This window comes from Panthera tigris, chromosome F2, assembly GCF_018350195.1.
Source record: "Panthera tigris isolate Pti1 chromosome F2, P.tigris_Pti1_mat1.1, whole genome shotgun sequence".
Taxonomy (NCBI): domain Eukaryota; kingdom Metazoa; phylum Chordata; class Mammalia; order Carnivora; family Felidae; genus Panthera; species Panthera tigris.
Genome location: NC_056676.1, coordinates 18,222,660 through 18,238,546, shown reverse-complemented (window position 1 = coordinate 18,238,546; position 15,887 = coordinate 18,222,660). Strand labels below are relative to the sequence as shown.

Sequence of the window (15,887 nt, the reverse complement as noted above, 5' to 3'; positions counted from 1 at the left end):
AGGGACCTCTGGATTGCCTAGTTGGTTTAGCCTTTGACTCTTGATTTCAGCTCAGGTCATGATCCCAGGGTCTTGGGATTGAGCCCTGCTGAGCATGGAGCCTGCTTAAGGTATTCTGTGTGTGTCTCTGTATCTGTCTCTTTCCCTCTTCCTATCCCTCTCTACCCCTCTTCCCTTTTCCCCCACTTGTGCACTCTCTCTCTAAAATAATAAAAAGTAAAAATAAATCACAAATTAGCACATAGAAAGGGACAACACCACAGATGAAGATGCCTTAAATATAAGACATTTTAATTATGTTTATCTTATAACTTATGTAAGTTTTTCAGGAAATGTAAATTAGCAAAATTAACTCAAAAAGCCCAGAAGAAAACTGAATAGACCAATATCCACTTAAGAGATCAGAAGGTAGATATCTGACCCTAAACTGTCGAAAAGTTTGTTTCACCTTGAGTAACTTTATGGGTGTATTCTACAAAACAATCAGGGACACAGTTTCTGTGCCATTCGAGTTGTCAAGGCATATTACAAAGCTGAGAAATTTCCAATTCTGTGAGGCTAGCTTTTAATGATACCAAAAATCAAAAAAGGGTGATTCAAAAAGAACATGTTTGTTTATAAAAAGCTTATTTTTTAAAATGTCTCCCTTATAAGTATAGGCCTAAAACTCTAAAATAAAACAGTAACACATAGAATCCAGCTGTTTATTTTAAAAAGTGTTTTAAAAGTTGCGTATTAAGTGAAAATTAAAAGCAAATTATGAGATGTTACGAAACCATCGTATGTGAATATACCCATGTGAAAATGCAAGACAGCCAGGAATGAATCACAGAAAAATTAACAGTGGCCACTAGGGGACAATGGGAGAGTTGGCATGAAAGAGAACTGGGAGGGGAATTATATTTTGTATCTGCTATAATTTATTTTTACAAGCATAGATTTATAAATTGGCTCTATAACTTACAAAGAAATCTAGAGTTTAATAATGGAATCAATTGTGAAAGTTTATGCCAGGATCTAGGAGGAAATATCTGGAGTTTCAGATCTATGTCTTTCAAAAGGAGTCTGTGGACTCTCCAGTAGCCCATAAAACAGGCTTTCTCCCATAGGAGTTGCAGTCAAGGCATAGCAATAAATATGGTAGGCATCAGCTTTGAGCAGCATAGTTTTAGAACTTGAAAAGGAAAATGAGTTAGTTCACTGCTCACTCCTTTGATGAGGAAACTGAAGCCCAGGAAGATTGTAAAAAGGTAGAGAAGGTATTCTTTTGCTAAATACTCTTCTCTGGATGCATATGTTCTCATTATGCATTTAATAATGCTTTTTACATTGATTAAGTGTGTTTAATATCATTCCTATGGTTGCCACTGTACATAAGGATCAGTAATCAACTTGCAGCTTGGTGCTAGCGTTATAGCAACATAACTTAATTAGTCCTGGGAGGTAAGGGGCAAAATTGAAGTATATCATGAGTGAATATAGAATTACTCGGCAATTAGCTGTCTGGAATATCCTTCCTCTATATGACATACTTAAAATTGAAAGTGCCTATGCTTTCTAAGTAAACTATATAGATTTCCTGAGCTTGAAATACCCAATTTACAAACACATGTGCATACCCAGTCAGCTCTCTAATCAGCCCCTATTCAGACCTGTGATTTCTCTCAATCCCAAAGGGTAGCAAAGGGGGTCTTAAATTGATGTTGCCACCTAGTGGTTGAAAAAAAATCAGTTCTAAGGAAAGCCTCTCCAACCATCTTTAATGGTTATGTTTAGCTAGTTTTTTCTCTGAGTTCCAGGAGCTACTTTACATTCTGAAACTTTCCTGTTTGTAGTGCTGGATTATTGTTGGCCATTTCAAAAAAGACTAGCTATCAGATCTAGGGAGAGTAAGCTATTTGGTTGAACAAGTGGGGCATTTGGGGTGGGCGGGGGGGGGGGGGGCGGGGCATTTAGTTTTGCACACTGAATAGAGCACTCTTGTTGGTTTCGGTTACTGGTTAGTGTAATAAAACTTACGGGTTTAAAATATATGAAATTTATTGGGTTTTCCTAAATAACTTTCCTTATTCTCCTTTTTCTCTGATAAGTAATCAAATAGTAATAAACACATATCTCAAGTCACACTTGAGAATTTCTACAAGTTATGATGAAGTGAACTTTTTGTGATAAAGGTGACAAAGCTGGGTTTGAGCAATCACTCTCAGAATTAAGTAGTCCCAGAAGTGGTCATCTTTTATCCTTTTATCCTCCCATCTCACAGGAGAAGAACCAATTGCCAGGTTGAATTATCCATCATTTAAGAAAAAGAAATCTTCCTATGGCTGTAAAACAGCTTCAGATTGCTTTCTTTGCAGTCTTGAGGAGGTGATAAGGGCCCAGATGGAGGTGTTTTTCAGCAAGCTGTCAAATGATCCATCCCTCAAAAACAACCATATCACCCAGCGGAGTTGCCTTTCTCTGCCAAGAATTATATTGGGTCAGGTGGGAGAGGTCAGAATATGATGAAGCCAAGAAAAATAAAGGACAGAGAACTGTGTACCAGAAATGAAAGAGAAAAGGTGTGAATTACATTTAAATTACAAAGTCACGTTTGGAACTGCTTCACAGTGACTTGGTTTTTTCTTTCCCTGTACTTTCTTTTATTTTTTCCTGGGAAAATAGACTGCATGACATTGATACTGAGAGGTGGTTTTGTGTGATTCTGAGGAAACCTAAGTGACATTAGGTTAGTAGTGCCTAAAAAATACTAAATTATCAACAAGTCAAGGGCCTTTTAATTCATAGACCTAAAGAAGGTATAACAGGATCCTTTGAGATAACAAAGCTAAAGTGATTGGAAATGAACACATAGCCCTAAAGAATAATTTTCCAACAAATCTGCAAGTCTCCCTTGGGGTCTAATGACCTCCATATTAATCTTACCTAGCCTTGAACACGGCTATTCATCTAAGTAGTAAAATCATAGAAAAATATGCCAATTCTATCCTTGTTCCAGTATACCTTTGAGGCTGGAGAGATAAGTTGTGGGTCAAGTGCTAGAGTTTTTGTTTTGTGCTGCATGTATATATATGTACATGTATATATGGTATTAATCTTTATCTTCAGTCATTGTAAAATGCTATAAAGGCTTATGAAAAATATTCTGGTTGTACCTATTTAGTACAGGAAACTTAAATTTCTAGAAATCAATTGCTCTCAATGATCTCCTTTATACCAGCCATTAATAAATAACTATGTGCAAAACATTGAGCAGTTGTGATTATTATATACTAGAGCTGTGCTTTCCAACCTGTCCTCATCATGATATAATGATACCTCTTTGACATACCTTGTGGGGAGGTCACTGCTATAGAGAATGACTCATCTAGTCTTCTCAGACAATTCAGGATCTTTACTGAAAGAAATTTTAGAGTGTTCAAATATCATCTCAGCTTTGGTACAATTTTAATGGCAGTAAAAATCAATTTTAAATTTTTATCGCTTAAAAGTTTTTATAGCCATCAGCATCTTGCGGGACGCCTGAACAATTGATGGCCCTCTAATTTGTCCCCCCATGCCAGCTGGGAAGCTCCATACTGCAGAAATAAGATGGCCCATAGAGATGGGCTTCTCTCTACTGTTCTCAGTGGGAAGAATCCAAATCAGAAGAAAGGTTCCATGTTGTATGGCTTTCATAAATTCTCTTCTTGAAAGTCACTTGCCTTCTCAGCATTAAGTTTTAAAGAGTGCTTTTACCTTTGTCATCAGAAATTGCTTTCTTAGTATCTTTGAGCTATTCATGAAAATCCTTGCTCCTGTTACCCCTGTCCCTGTGTTTTTGGACTTTCTCTGCTTAAGTGTGAGTTTGTAATTTTCAAAAGCTGATTAAAAAACAAATAGTTTTATTATTTTTTTGAAGTTTACTTTGAGAGAGAGAGTGAGAGCATGTGCATGAGCTGAGCATGGGGAGGGGCAGAGAGAGAGGGAGAGAGAGAATCCCAAGCAGGACCATCTCTGGCAGCACAGAGCCCAACACAGGGCTCCACATGGGGCTCGAACTCATGAACCCTGAGATCATAATCTCAGCTGAACCAAATCAGTTGTTTGAGCCACCCAGGGGCCCCAAAATAAATAGTTCTAAGGCGGGGGAAAAAAGACCAATGTGATCAGAGAGTAACAATAACTGGATAAAATACCTGCTGGTCCAGGTATTGCTGGTGTCAGTCTAGTCCACAGTTTGGCTATTTCTCTTCTTTTTTTTTTTTTTTTTTTTTTTAATTTAATTTTATTTTATTTTATTTTTGGGACAGAGAGAGACAGAGCATGAACGGGGGAGGGTCAGAGAGAGAGGGAGACACAGAATCGGAAACAGGCTCCAGGCTCTGAGCCATCAGCCCAGAGCCTGACGCAGGGCTCGAACTCACGGACCGCGAGATCGTGACCTGGCTGAAGTCGGACGCTTAACCGACTGCGCCACCCAGGCGCCCCTGGCTATTTCTCTTCTTAATTGCAAAGGCAGTTGTTAAAAAAGCGAGCAGATAGAGATGGCTAAATCTTTAGTTTTGGAAGATGAATAACACCATTTTTCCCCTTTCTTATAGTGATAAGGTGATCAGACTTATTCCCAGTACAGAAGAAGAAGCAAATGCACTGAAGAAAATGTGCCACCAACTTAAGGTAAAAAAGCGTCCGCTCACTTATAATGCTTATAATGTGTTTACAGGGCTTTGCTACAGGAATTGAGTAAGTGGAGTTTATTAGCCAAGGGAAGAAAATGCTAAGGGAGAACTTGAAAGAGCTTTTTAAAGAATAAGTTAAGGTTACTCAAAATATGATTTATCTGACCCATTATCTAGTTATGGGTTCATTTATTTTCCATCTCCCTTAGTAGAATGTAAGCTTTGTGAGAGAGCTTTTATCTATTTTTTCATTGCTGTATTGTGTCAGGAATATCCTACAAGTTCAGTAAATGTTTTTTGTTTTTAATGAATAGGTAAATTTAGTTTATAATTTTCTAGAGCTTCACTTTTACTTTTCCTTCTTAAAATTTTCCTGCTGATCATCTATACTTCATTTTAATTAAAACTTCAAGCAGAAGTGAGGAAAATTTTTTAAAAATTCAAGTTAATTAATTTTGGTATGTTTCAGTGGGTCTGATTAGAAAGTTCTGTTGGCAAAGGTTGAAGGGCTCTGATTATTCAATCTTTGATGAATTTTGTGAATTTTAGAGTTAGAGAATTTCTCATTTCCATATTATTGCATATAACTGAGTGTTAGCTTTAGCTAAAAAGTTATAATGAGAAGTGCGGTGATGGGCTTTTTTTTCCCATGCCTATGAAGAACAAAGGCAAGACTGCAAAATATGTAGTGGTTTAGCTTCATTTTAATGGATAGCAAATCAGGTTACCAAGAAGGCCTCATTAATCTTCAATATGGGATAGAAAAGCACATGTCCTGGATGACTGCAGGACAATCCTACCTGGAGAAGATGTTAGGGAGATGAGAGAGGAGGGATAGTCTCCGTGTCTTCATGAGATGCAGTTATCGAACTTTCGGTCTTTTCTTTTTGACTTGATTTTTCCCTTTGACATCTTTCCTTCAAATATTGAATGCACTTGCAAATGAAGTTTGGAACTTTGAGTTTATCCCCTTCTTTCCTTCCTCCTCACTCCCAGCTTTTACATATGCACTGTCCAACTTAATGTTGGGTCTCATGACGAGGGCTCAGAGTGAAAATGCAGGAGCTCACCCCAAATTGTAGTGATTGTATCCAATACCAGAGACTGCTCACCAGGCATGTCCTAAACTTCATCTTCTCAAAGGAATTTCTGCTTCAGGATACTGACACAAACTTTCCTCTGGTCATGTATGATCATCAACCCCACTATAGTCTTTTCAGCAGCAATATCTCAACACTACCTAAAGAGCCCACCAGGGACTTAACATTTGCAAAGAAGCAGAGCAGCTTTCAAATAGAATTTTCTGTCTCCATTAAAATTGTGTTTTAGATACACTATCGGGAAAATAGCCACTTTACATCATGGAGTCCAGTATTTCATGGAACAAATATGCTTAACCAAACTTTGGGAGAAAACATCTGTGAAACGATTCCTCCCCCTATTTGTAAATATATTTACATGGGAGGCCTTACAAAGTTATAAAAATGAAATTGCATAGTTACATACGTGATGATCCCATATCATTATCAAAAGCAATAAAATTACATCAGTGAGGGCTGGGAGGGTTACTTAAAATCCCTTGTAAATCGTAGTAGATGGAACAAAAAGATGTTGAGCATAGGTCAGACTGAACACTAAGAATACATGATATTGTGCCCTTTTCTGGACACACTTCTGTACACACTTAAAAAAATTGCTGTGTATGTTCATTGAGTCCTTGAGGAAAGGAAGTAGGGAGTAGGGGACATGGTTTGGACGCAAAGGAGCTTTAGAGGACAACTAAAGACAGGGAAGGAGAGGGGGCTGGTGAGGAAGAGAGGAGCAGAGTTGAAGGGAAGAACAGGGATTAATACCAGAATGTTGATGATGTTCTAGCGGCTCCCCACCACAGAGAATCCGGCCCCTCTTGGGCACTATGTGCCAGTCCCAAGTCCACCTGCTTCGTATAAATTGTCCCCTTCGAACAACTCTGTGAGGTGGATACTATTATTGCTGTTTTACAGCTAAAGAAATTGGGCAAGACAGAGGTTAAGTAACTTGCCCTGGGTCACAGTGTGCAGTTGGAGCACACATCTAGACAGTGCCCAACGCTCTAGAACCCATGTGAAGCCCTCCTGCCTCCTGCCTCTAATCTGTTTACTCTGATCATTTTCTCAATGGAGAGGAATAGGCCAACTTTGCTGGGCCATGGAGCCTAGACTCAATCTGCACACGGTCATGTTCTCATTTACTTTATTCCTTGAGTCGCAAATACCACCCCCACGTTCAGAAATTTGTAAGACTTAAATTCAGCTGATAATCCTACTCATGGCTATGGTTTATTATAGCAGAGACAAAGCAAAAACCTACAAAGAGAAAAAGTATGTGACATGAAATGCAGGTGAAACCAGGCACAGGCTTCCAAGAAGCTTCTCCTTGTGGAGTTACACAGGATGTTCCCCCCCCCATCAAGGAGTTGTGAGAACATATGTGAAATATTGTCCACCAAGGAAGTTCATTATAGACTTAGTGTCCAGGGTTTTTATCGGGCCTAGTCATGTAGGCTCCCTCTGCCAAACACATACCAAAATTCCGGATTCTCCAAAGCAAAGCAGGTGTTCGGCATGAACTATATAGTTTGTGCAGTCTGGGTGTGCATGAGCCACTCCTTAGATTTCAGGAGGTATCCTACCACCCTAAATTTCCAGATGCCAGCTAATGGCCAAACTTGCAAGCAGACCTAACAAAAGCAGATTCAGGCCTGCTGTGTTAATTTTTTCTGCACATTTCTTCATTTCTTTTTATTAAAGAAATAGTTTTATGGGGCTGAGACTTGAGCACTGAGTTTAATAAATTTCTTTCTAAAAGCATCATGCTAACTAGATGTCATTTTAAATTCAAATGATGTCATCGAGTGATCCACTTGCACCACTGAAAACAGCAATTCTGGCCAGGCAAAGAAAGCAGCTGGCAGACAACAAAGAATATGACTGTCTGTCATCTTGTGCCCTGTGGAGCTGATGGGATGGAATTGGTACTGTTGTTAACAGGTCCTTTGCTCACACCCCCACTCCATGCACCTCCTCCAGGGGGAGGGGAGCTTTTAGTTGCCTCCTTTCCCTAAAACACAGTGTGGTAGTCAGAATTCCAAGATGGTGCCAAGATTTCTACCCACTGGTGTATCCACCTTGCATAATCTCTCCTCTGAGTGTGGCCAGAGCCTGTGAATGTGATGGGATAGTCCTCTCCCTGAGAGACAGAAGGGAGATAACCTGAGATGGGCCTCACCTAATCAGATGAGCTATTTAAAAGCAGAGTGTTCCCTCCAGCTGTTCATGGAGGAAGAAGTCAAAGAAGTGCTCCTGCTGTCTCAAAAAAGAATCAAACTTTCAAGTTGTGAACCATCCATGGGAGCCATGTGATAAGAAATGCTACTGACCCTACCTGATGAAAGCCACCCCCAGCTGATAAGCAGCAAGGATATGGGAATGTCAGTCCTACAGATATAAGGAACTGAATTCTGCCTCAACCATCTGAGCTTGGAAAATGACCCTGAGGTCCAAATGAAGCTACAGCCCAGCTGGTACTTTGCTTTTAGCCCAGTGAGACGTTGAAAAGAAAATCCAGTCAACTGTGTCTGGACTTAGGACCTACAGAACTATAAAATGGTAAATGGCTGGTGAGTTTGTGGTAATTTTCTCTATAGCAATAGAACAGCAACATAAAAGTAGTACATGGTAAGGTAACCACCCTACATCCTGGCTTTTCAGTGGCCCTTAGTTTAATAGCATATATCGATGCTTTAAGTTAATTTTTCTGACTTCACCGGCTACAACCAATCATCTTTGGAAAAGTTATTGGGGTTACATGCTTAAGCTATAAATTCACAGCATCTTATCTGAAACATGAACAAATGCAAAATGTATATGCCATGTTGAGTGAAATCTGAGAAGATACAGTTACAGCATAGCTAATTAGACCTAGAACCGCTGTTACAAAGCTGGTTACTTTCCTAATTAAATTTTATGGTTTGGCTGAAGAATTAAAACAAGAAAGTTAAACAGAAAACCATGCCTCCAGAGAAATGGAATGAGAAAGCACCAACCAATTAAATTGTTAATTAAGAGCATAGCCATGATTTAAATAAAGTTATGATGGAAGGGAGACAGTTTGCAGGTGAGCAAAATTAGAGTCTGAACACTATGTTCTGCCTACATTTCTTCACAAATTCTTTGTGCTTGGAAAGAACAGAGTTGGCCTTATATAAGACCACAAAGTTTCTATATAGAATTGACAGATCCTGTTAAAAGAAAAACTAATGATGCTTGTTTCCAGCTCTAACATCAGAGTATTAGATTAAAAAAAATTTATGTACCTAAAAGTTTGACATTTTTTCAAACTAAAACATAGCCTCAAAAATACTCATTGGTTTGACAGGTGCCAGTGAGTGCCATGTCAAAAACTGCAAAATTCCTTGGGGAAAAACTGCATTGTCCCTTCTCCTTTGCTTCTATGTGAAATTCACAGCTGCCTTTCCCAGGTATGACTCCCCCTCCTCAGCCTTGTGCTGAAGTTGACTGTTCTGTAATCCTCCTTCGTGCTCCTTCAAGTCAGACACCTGGATCTACAGGAGCTTTGGAATACTTGTGGTCTCTACACCTGGAAGAGCTCCAACATGCAACTGGGCAGTTTATTGATTGGGAAACTTGTGAAGAGGATGGGTGATAGGATTCATTCTACTGGAGTCATTTGTTTCTGTTTTCATTAGTAACTGATGGTGCCATTATAGGATCTCTTAATCATGGGTGTGGTAGGCAGAATTCTAAGATGGCCCTCAAGGTTCTTGGCCCTGGTATATACACTTTCCCCCAGGTATCCCATAAAACACTAATCTAGGTACTGCTATAAAAGGATTTTGGAGCTTTAACTAGAGAACCAAATCATTTCACTTTTTAACAGGGAGGTTGTCCAGTGGGTCTGACCTAATCATGGAGAAATAATGTTCCCTCTAGCTGGTTGCAAAAGAGGAAATCAGAGAAATGCACTCCTGCTGGCCTGGAGGAAATCAAACATCGTACTAAGAACTGCCACGTAGCAAGAAATTTCAGGAGGCCCTAGTTGCTGAAAGCTGTCCTCAGTTGACTAGAGGGAAAACAGAGACAGGCCTCAGTGTATAACCACAAGCAAATAAATTTCACCAGCACCAGGGAGAATGTAAGAAGATCCTGAGTCCCAGATGAGACCACAGCCTGAGCTGACATCTTGATTTCAACTCTTTGACACCCTGAACAAAAAATCAAGCCACTTTTGGTTAAATGGTGAGATGATAAAACAGAAATGCTACATCAGTGGTAATTAAGCAATGAAAATCCAATACAATGGCCTTAAACAGCCAGTAACTTGGTGAGCTACCTGAACACACACAAGAGTATTATAAATGATAATGAAAGATAAAAATGAAGAAGAAACAAAAACTTTGAGGCAGGAAATAGCATTTCCATTTTTTTTTTTTGTTAGAGCCTTTGTAAATCATCAACCAACATTACTTTTGCTTTCTCTGGCATGATTTTTGAAAGAGAAAAAGTTCCTCATAATCCAGGCAGATGTCCAAATGTAGTTGTGGATTAAATTTCAGGAACACAAATTTGAGATGTGGCATATAGTTTTCTCTGTGTGCCTAGTGATAATTAGTAAACTCAATAACAAAACATATTAAGAGAAACAATACAATACATGGAAAAATAGGAATACATTAAAAACATTCTTTCAAAAGTACAAGACCTTCCATGGCATTATTACAATGATTACCTTAGTGATTCTTTACTCAACTAAGTAGACATGACTTTGGGCCAATACCATAGTATTTTAAGTTGATTATGTTTCCTTTGTTTGTAAGACTTTCCAATTTTGATGTTTAAACAACCTAGTTTGAGACTAGTTTTTGAACTTGAAAGTAGTTGCTTTTGATATTTGCCATCCCTAAAGTTCTTGTAACTACACAGTTTAAGAGGTTAGGTCCAGCACAGTCTTCCATACAAGGTGATCTCAGATGGGATGGTTCATATATCTGCCATCACCTATAATTGCTTCACTCATGTCTAGTGGTTGGCAGGCTGTGAGTTGGGATGACAGGACAATTGGACCATGTGTCTCTCATCATCTATCTGGCTAGCCTGGGTTTATTTACTCAGGGGATCCAAGACTAAGAGAAAACTGACAAAGTTCCTGGAACCAAAGTTGGAACTCTAGTAACGTCACTTCTGCCACATTCTACCAGCCAAAGTAAGTCACAGGGCCAGTCCTGATTCAAGGGGTGGAAAAACAGACTCTGGTTCTTGATGAGGTGATTGCAAGTTGTGGAAACATGAGGGAAATAGCGTGGTCATTTTTATAATCCATCTCATCCTCCACCCACATAGCTGTTCTAGTCTGTTGCCAGATCCAGAATGGAAGATGGCAACTACTTCACTTCTCCTCTGCTTTCTCATTGCCACAGTTGTGGCCCTTATCTTCTTCAGCTTGAATCGCACCAGTTTCCCAAATTGCCTTTCTGTCACCTCACATAGGACTCCTATTTGTTCGCCATTCTGTAGACAAGGTGATCTTTCTGAAATAAAAAACTGACCACATCACATGTTTACTTAAAACCTTTTAAGTGTCCTCATTGTCAGCAAGAATTCCCAACCCTGACCATACATCAAATCCTCTGGAAAGATTACTCTTGGCCCCACTGCCAGAGATTGACTAAGTTCCTCAGGTGAAACTTGGTTATAAGTATATTTTTAAAAGCTCCCTAGGTGATTTAATACATAGGGAGGTAAATCACTGGCCTGGAGTATAGACCTCAAATTATTGGGCATGACCCATAGGGCCCTTCAAAACCACACCCAGATTGCCTCTTAAACACTTCTCAGCTTCCATCACTATACTTGGCTCAGTGTTTATTACCCTAGCTACACTAAACTTGTAGTATCTCTAAGTGCCTTTTTTCAAGCCATTCCTCTTGTCTGGAATGCTCTTCTCTTAGTCCACTTGGTGGACATCTTGAAAGACTAGGTTAAAGCATTCACTTCTTGAATTCTTTGACCCCACTGAATTCTACAGACAGTTATAGCCTAGCATTTATATCACTTTATGCTTACAGTATTTTTTTCCCCTATTTCATCCCCACTGAAATGATTTTCTTGCAGGTCTGAGACATAATGATCTCTGAATTGTGTATAGTAAATAGAAAGGCATTGATGAAAGAGAATAGAGTGACTCCAGTTGGTGCTAAAAGAAGTTTATGTGCACAGTCAGGACCCCAGGAACGTAGCCAGCTGAGACAGACTATTGCTCCTTCTTGACCCACCCCTCAGGTTTCCTTTTGTTTTTTTTTTTCCCTGTTCTTTAAAGGTTACCCTTTGTATTTATTCTCATAATTTCACCTGGAAAAATACCAAGGATTAAAGGAATGATTTGTTCCTTGCCAAATGTGAATTTCTCACCGTTGCCACTTTAAAGGACATTACCATGTGATCAAGGATATGGGAATAGAGCTCGTTCCTTTTTCAGGGGCAGAGAGGGGCTTAGTGACTAACAAGTTTTCTATCAAGTATACAAACTATACTTTGGTGCCATTTCTTGAACCCATGAACTTAGAGCAGCCTTTGCATATTCATCAGCCACAGCCACAAAGCCTTTACTTGATTAAAGAAGTTTCCTGTTTTTGACCATATATTTTTCTAGCTGCATAAATTTGGAGTGATTTCCACTGCCTTATTTGTTTTCAAAGGTCATTGGTGGTGACAAGAATGGAACCTGGACCACAACCATTTTTATATTTTGAATATAATTTATTGTCAAATTGGCTAACATAAAGTGTGTAAAGTGTGCTCTTGGTTTTTAGGGTAGATTGCCATGCACAAGCATTTGTAGAGAAATAAGTTCTTCCCTGATGACTGATATAATGTAAATGAGTATTAATGACCTACAAGAATTGACTATCACCATCCAAATGCATTTATTAACTATGTGAGGTCTTAAATAGGTCAAATGTGGGAAGCAGTTAGCATGGTGATTAATAGGAGCATGATCTCTGGAGATACACTTTCTGGGTTCATATTCAGACTCTTCCATGTCCTAGTTGTATGAGTGTCAACAAGTTACCTAATTTTTCTATGCCTCCAGTCTCTAATCTGTAAAGTAGAGAAATCCAGAGAGAATTGATCATTTCCATGTTTGTGCTAGCATATTGCTAGAACATACATATTTCTACTCTTTTTTTACATATTGTGCATCCCTTACTGGATTGGGAACCCCTGAAAGCATACTACTTACCATTCTTCTTTGGGTAGGATCAATTTCTGACTCCTGTTTCCCTGGTGCCTGGCAGTTGTAGGAACTCAACAAATCTTGAATGAATGAATAAATGAATGAACAAACAAATTAATTCATCCATCTACTTTCCTATAATTATAAAAACATCTTTATTTTTTTTAATTATTATTTTTTTATTTTTTAATATATGAAATTTACTGTCAAATTGGTTTCCATACAACACCCAGTGCTCATCCCAAAAGGTGCCCTCCTCAATACCCATCACCCACCCTGCCCTCCCTCCCACCCCCCATCAACCCTCAGTTTGTTCTCAGTTTTTTAACAGTCTCTTATGCTTTGGCTCTCTCCCACTCTAACCTCTTTTTTTTTATAAAAACATCTTTAACTTGGATTCTAATCAAGAGCATATGTATGGCTGAATAAATATGCAAAAGATCAAAACAATGAAATATAGGTAGGAAGAATTATTGTACAATGATGGGTTTAAGGGATCAAGGAATAGCAATTTAGGGAGAAATTACCCATCTCTTCAATTTTTAAGGAAGTTTTATGGAGGAAGTAGGATTTCTATAAGAGCCTGGCAAATTTCTGGAGGGAACCATCTCTGAGAAATGCAATCTTACATTAGAGCCTCATGTAACTTGAAAATTTTGCCTTAGGGTGTTGACTAAATTCAACGAATACAATAATGCTAATTATCAAATATTTTAACTTGAAAATCAGAGGTCAGGTGTTCTGCTTAGGAGTCATTTGTTTTTTTTATATAATCAGAAATGTCTGTGTCTCTGATATACTTGATTAACAAATCAATTCCTTTCTTTTAACCTAAAAACAACTATTGGGATGCCTATATGGCAATTCTGTGTCCTAAAAAAAAATTCAGAGCACCTTTTGCATATTCATCAGCCACAACCACAAAGGCTTCGCCTGATTAAAGAAGTTTCCTGTTTTCTACCATTTTGTTTTTCTAGCTGTATAAATGTAGAGTGATTAAAATTCCCATGGTCCCACAACTGTATTTTTAGATCTTTTCCTGATAATTGCATTTGCTTTGAGGCTATCTGATCATGAGTGTTCTTCTATTCTCTCACATTTCCATCACATTCTGAAAATGGACTATGATCTAAGAATCTGTATCATAATTTTGAGGAAAGACAAGTTACAGGGCATGGAACATATTCTAGCAGAGGGAAAAAATGGACCCAGTGTAGGTATTGGTGATCTTTGAGAAGTAGGTGAATTTATTGGATACCAGCAGGCTAGAGCTGGTCTAGAGGAGATTGCTCATATTCTTGACTAATAATGTGTTTTAACCAACTAAGCATGTTTTAACCTAGTATATTTAAATCAACAGCAAACATTAAAAATTTTTCTAATATAAAAATACGAATAATGGAAGAGATGCTCAGAGATTGGAGGAGAAACATTGACAATGAGTATAATATTTCTATTTTAACAAATCTAAGGTTGATTCCACTTATCACAGATCCTGTTTGTCATTTTTTTTTTAATACTGAGAAGAGCACTTTACAGATTGCAAAAAAAACCACCGTAGTGATTGTAGAATAACAAAATCTCTTAGAGTTGCCTGAGTTCTTTCAGGAGTGTTGGTCAAGATAAATGATACATACTAAATTTTGAGTTTCACAGGACTCAGGATATTGCCTAGAATAATTTATTCCTTAACAAATTGTACACATAAGGTCCATATCATACAATCACAAGCGGATTTAATCCTAGATGAGAAATGTAAGAGACATTAGCCATAAAAGTTAATTCTCTGACCAATAATATTTAGCATCTTTTTCTTCATCAAACCTATGAATGTGTTTCTAGACAATATCTATAAAGTGAGAAAATGGCATCAATGGATAAGAAGGCTTATAATCAGAATTCTAGGTAATTTCAATAAAACAGAAGCTTCAGCAACACAAATGTTAAAGTTATCTTAAGGACAAATGCAGAATAAAGCTTGCAAATATTTAGACTGTTAGTCACACAGAAAGGAAACATTAAAGATGATAGTGAAATGTGACCTTATAAACAGTGTAAAATTGTACATCTATAAGTTGGTGTACCTATTAGGTTGTAAGGACTCTGGGCTTTCAGAGATTCCTGGAGTGACCTTTGTATGGCAGACTGTTAAAATTCCATTTTTTCTTCTTAGCACTATATTTCCAACTTCCCCTTCATTTACTTATGTATGTCCCTACAATTGGGCATATCCATTGGGATATACAGAAAAGTGATGTGGGCTGTTTCTGGGCCAAGACTTTATAGAAGTTTTCCCTCCAAATCCTCTTTCCTTTTCTGCCTGAATGATAGTAATAACAGGGCCCAAGAGGATGAAGCCATGATGTGGAAAATTTCTGGATCCCTGAATTACCACATAAAGAAAAAGTTGTCCACCCTCAAATGTCACCTTTGTTATGTATCTAAGGAACAAACTTCTCTTGTATTTTAGTCATTTTATTGTATTTGACCATTGTAGGGGAGAAAAATAATTTTCCCTCTACCTTTATGATTTCTTAGCTGAGACACTACATAATTTTTAAAAATTACCAAAAGAAAAACAAATAGAAGTTTACTCAAATGCATACTTTCTCTCCCCTCAGAGGCCTATATTCACTCTTCCCTTTCTCTATTAAGGTGTTACTTAAGTGTGAATTCTAAGCTACCTTGGAGTTACTCACTTTTTCCTGGGCATCTCCCATGAATGGGCATTTAGAAGAATAGGAGGTATGACAGTTTGTGACACAGTTCATCTGGTGGTGGTATCAATTTCTAATCTCTCCTGTGATGAGAGTCAGTCTTCCCTTGTTGATGAAACTCCTGGGGGAGGGTATTTATGGCATATCCTTTTAGGGGAGTAAAGAAAAAGCCACTCCCTGCAGTTCCTATTTAATAGTGCCTACAGCTCAAAATAAT

At 38.2% G+C, this 15,887-nt stretch overlaps 1 protein-coding gene across 2 annotated transcripts in view; it reads left to right on the top strand.

Moving 5' to 3' along the window:
• Positions 1 to 15,887, top strand: part of CPA6 (carboxypeptidase A6) — a 360,254-nt gene that overhangs the window by 148,607 nt on the left and 195,760 nt on the right. For both annotated transcript variants that reach the window (XM_042973342.1, XM_007080679.3), the window contains exon 2: positions 4,584 to 4,659. In XM_042973342.1, coding sequence (XP_042829276.1) covers positions 4,584 to 4,659 — 76 coding nt within the window. The remainder of the gene's footprint in view (positions 1 to 4,583; positions 4,660 to 15,887) is intronic.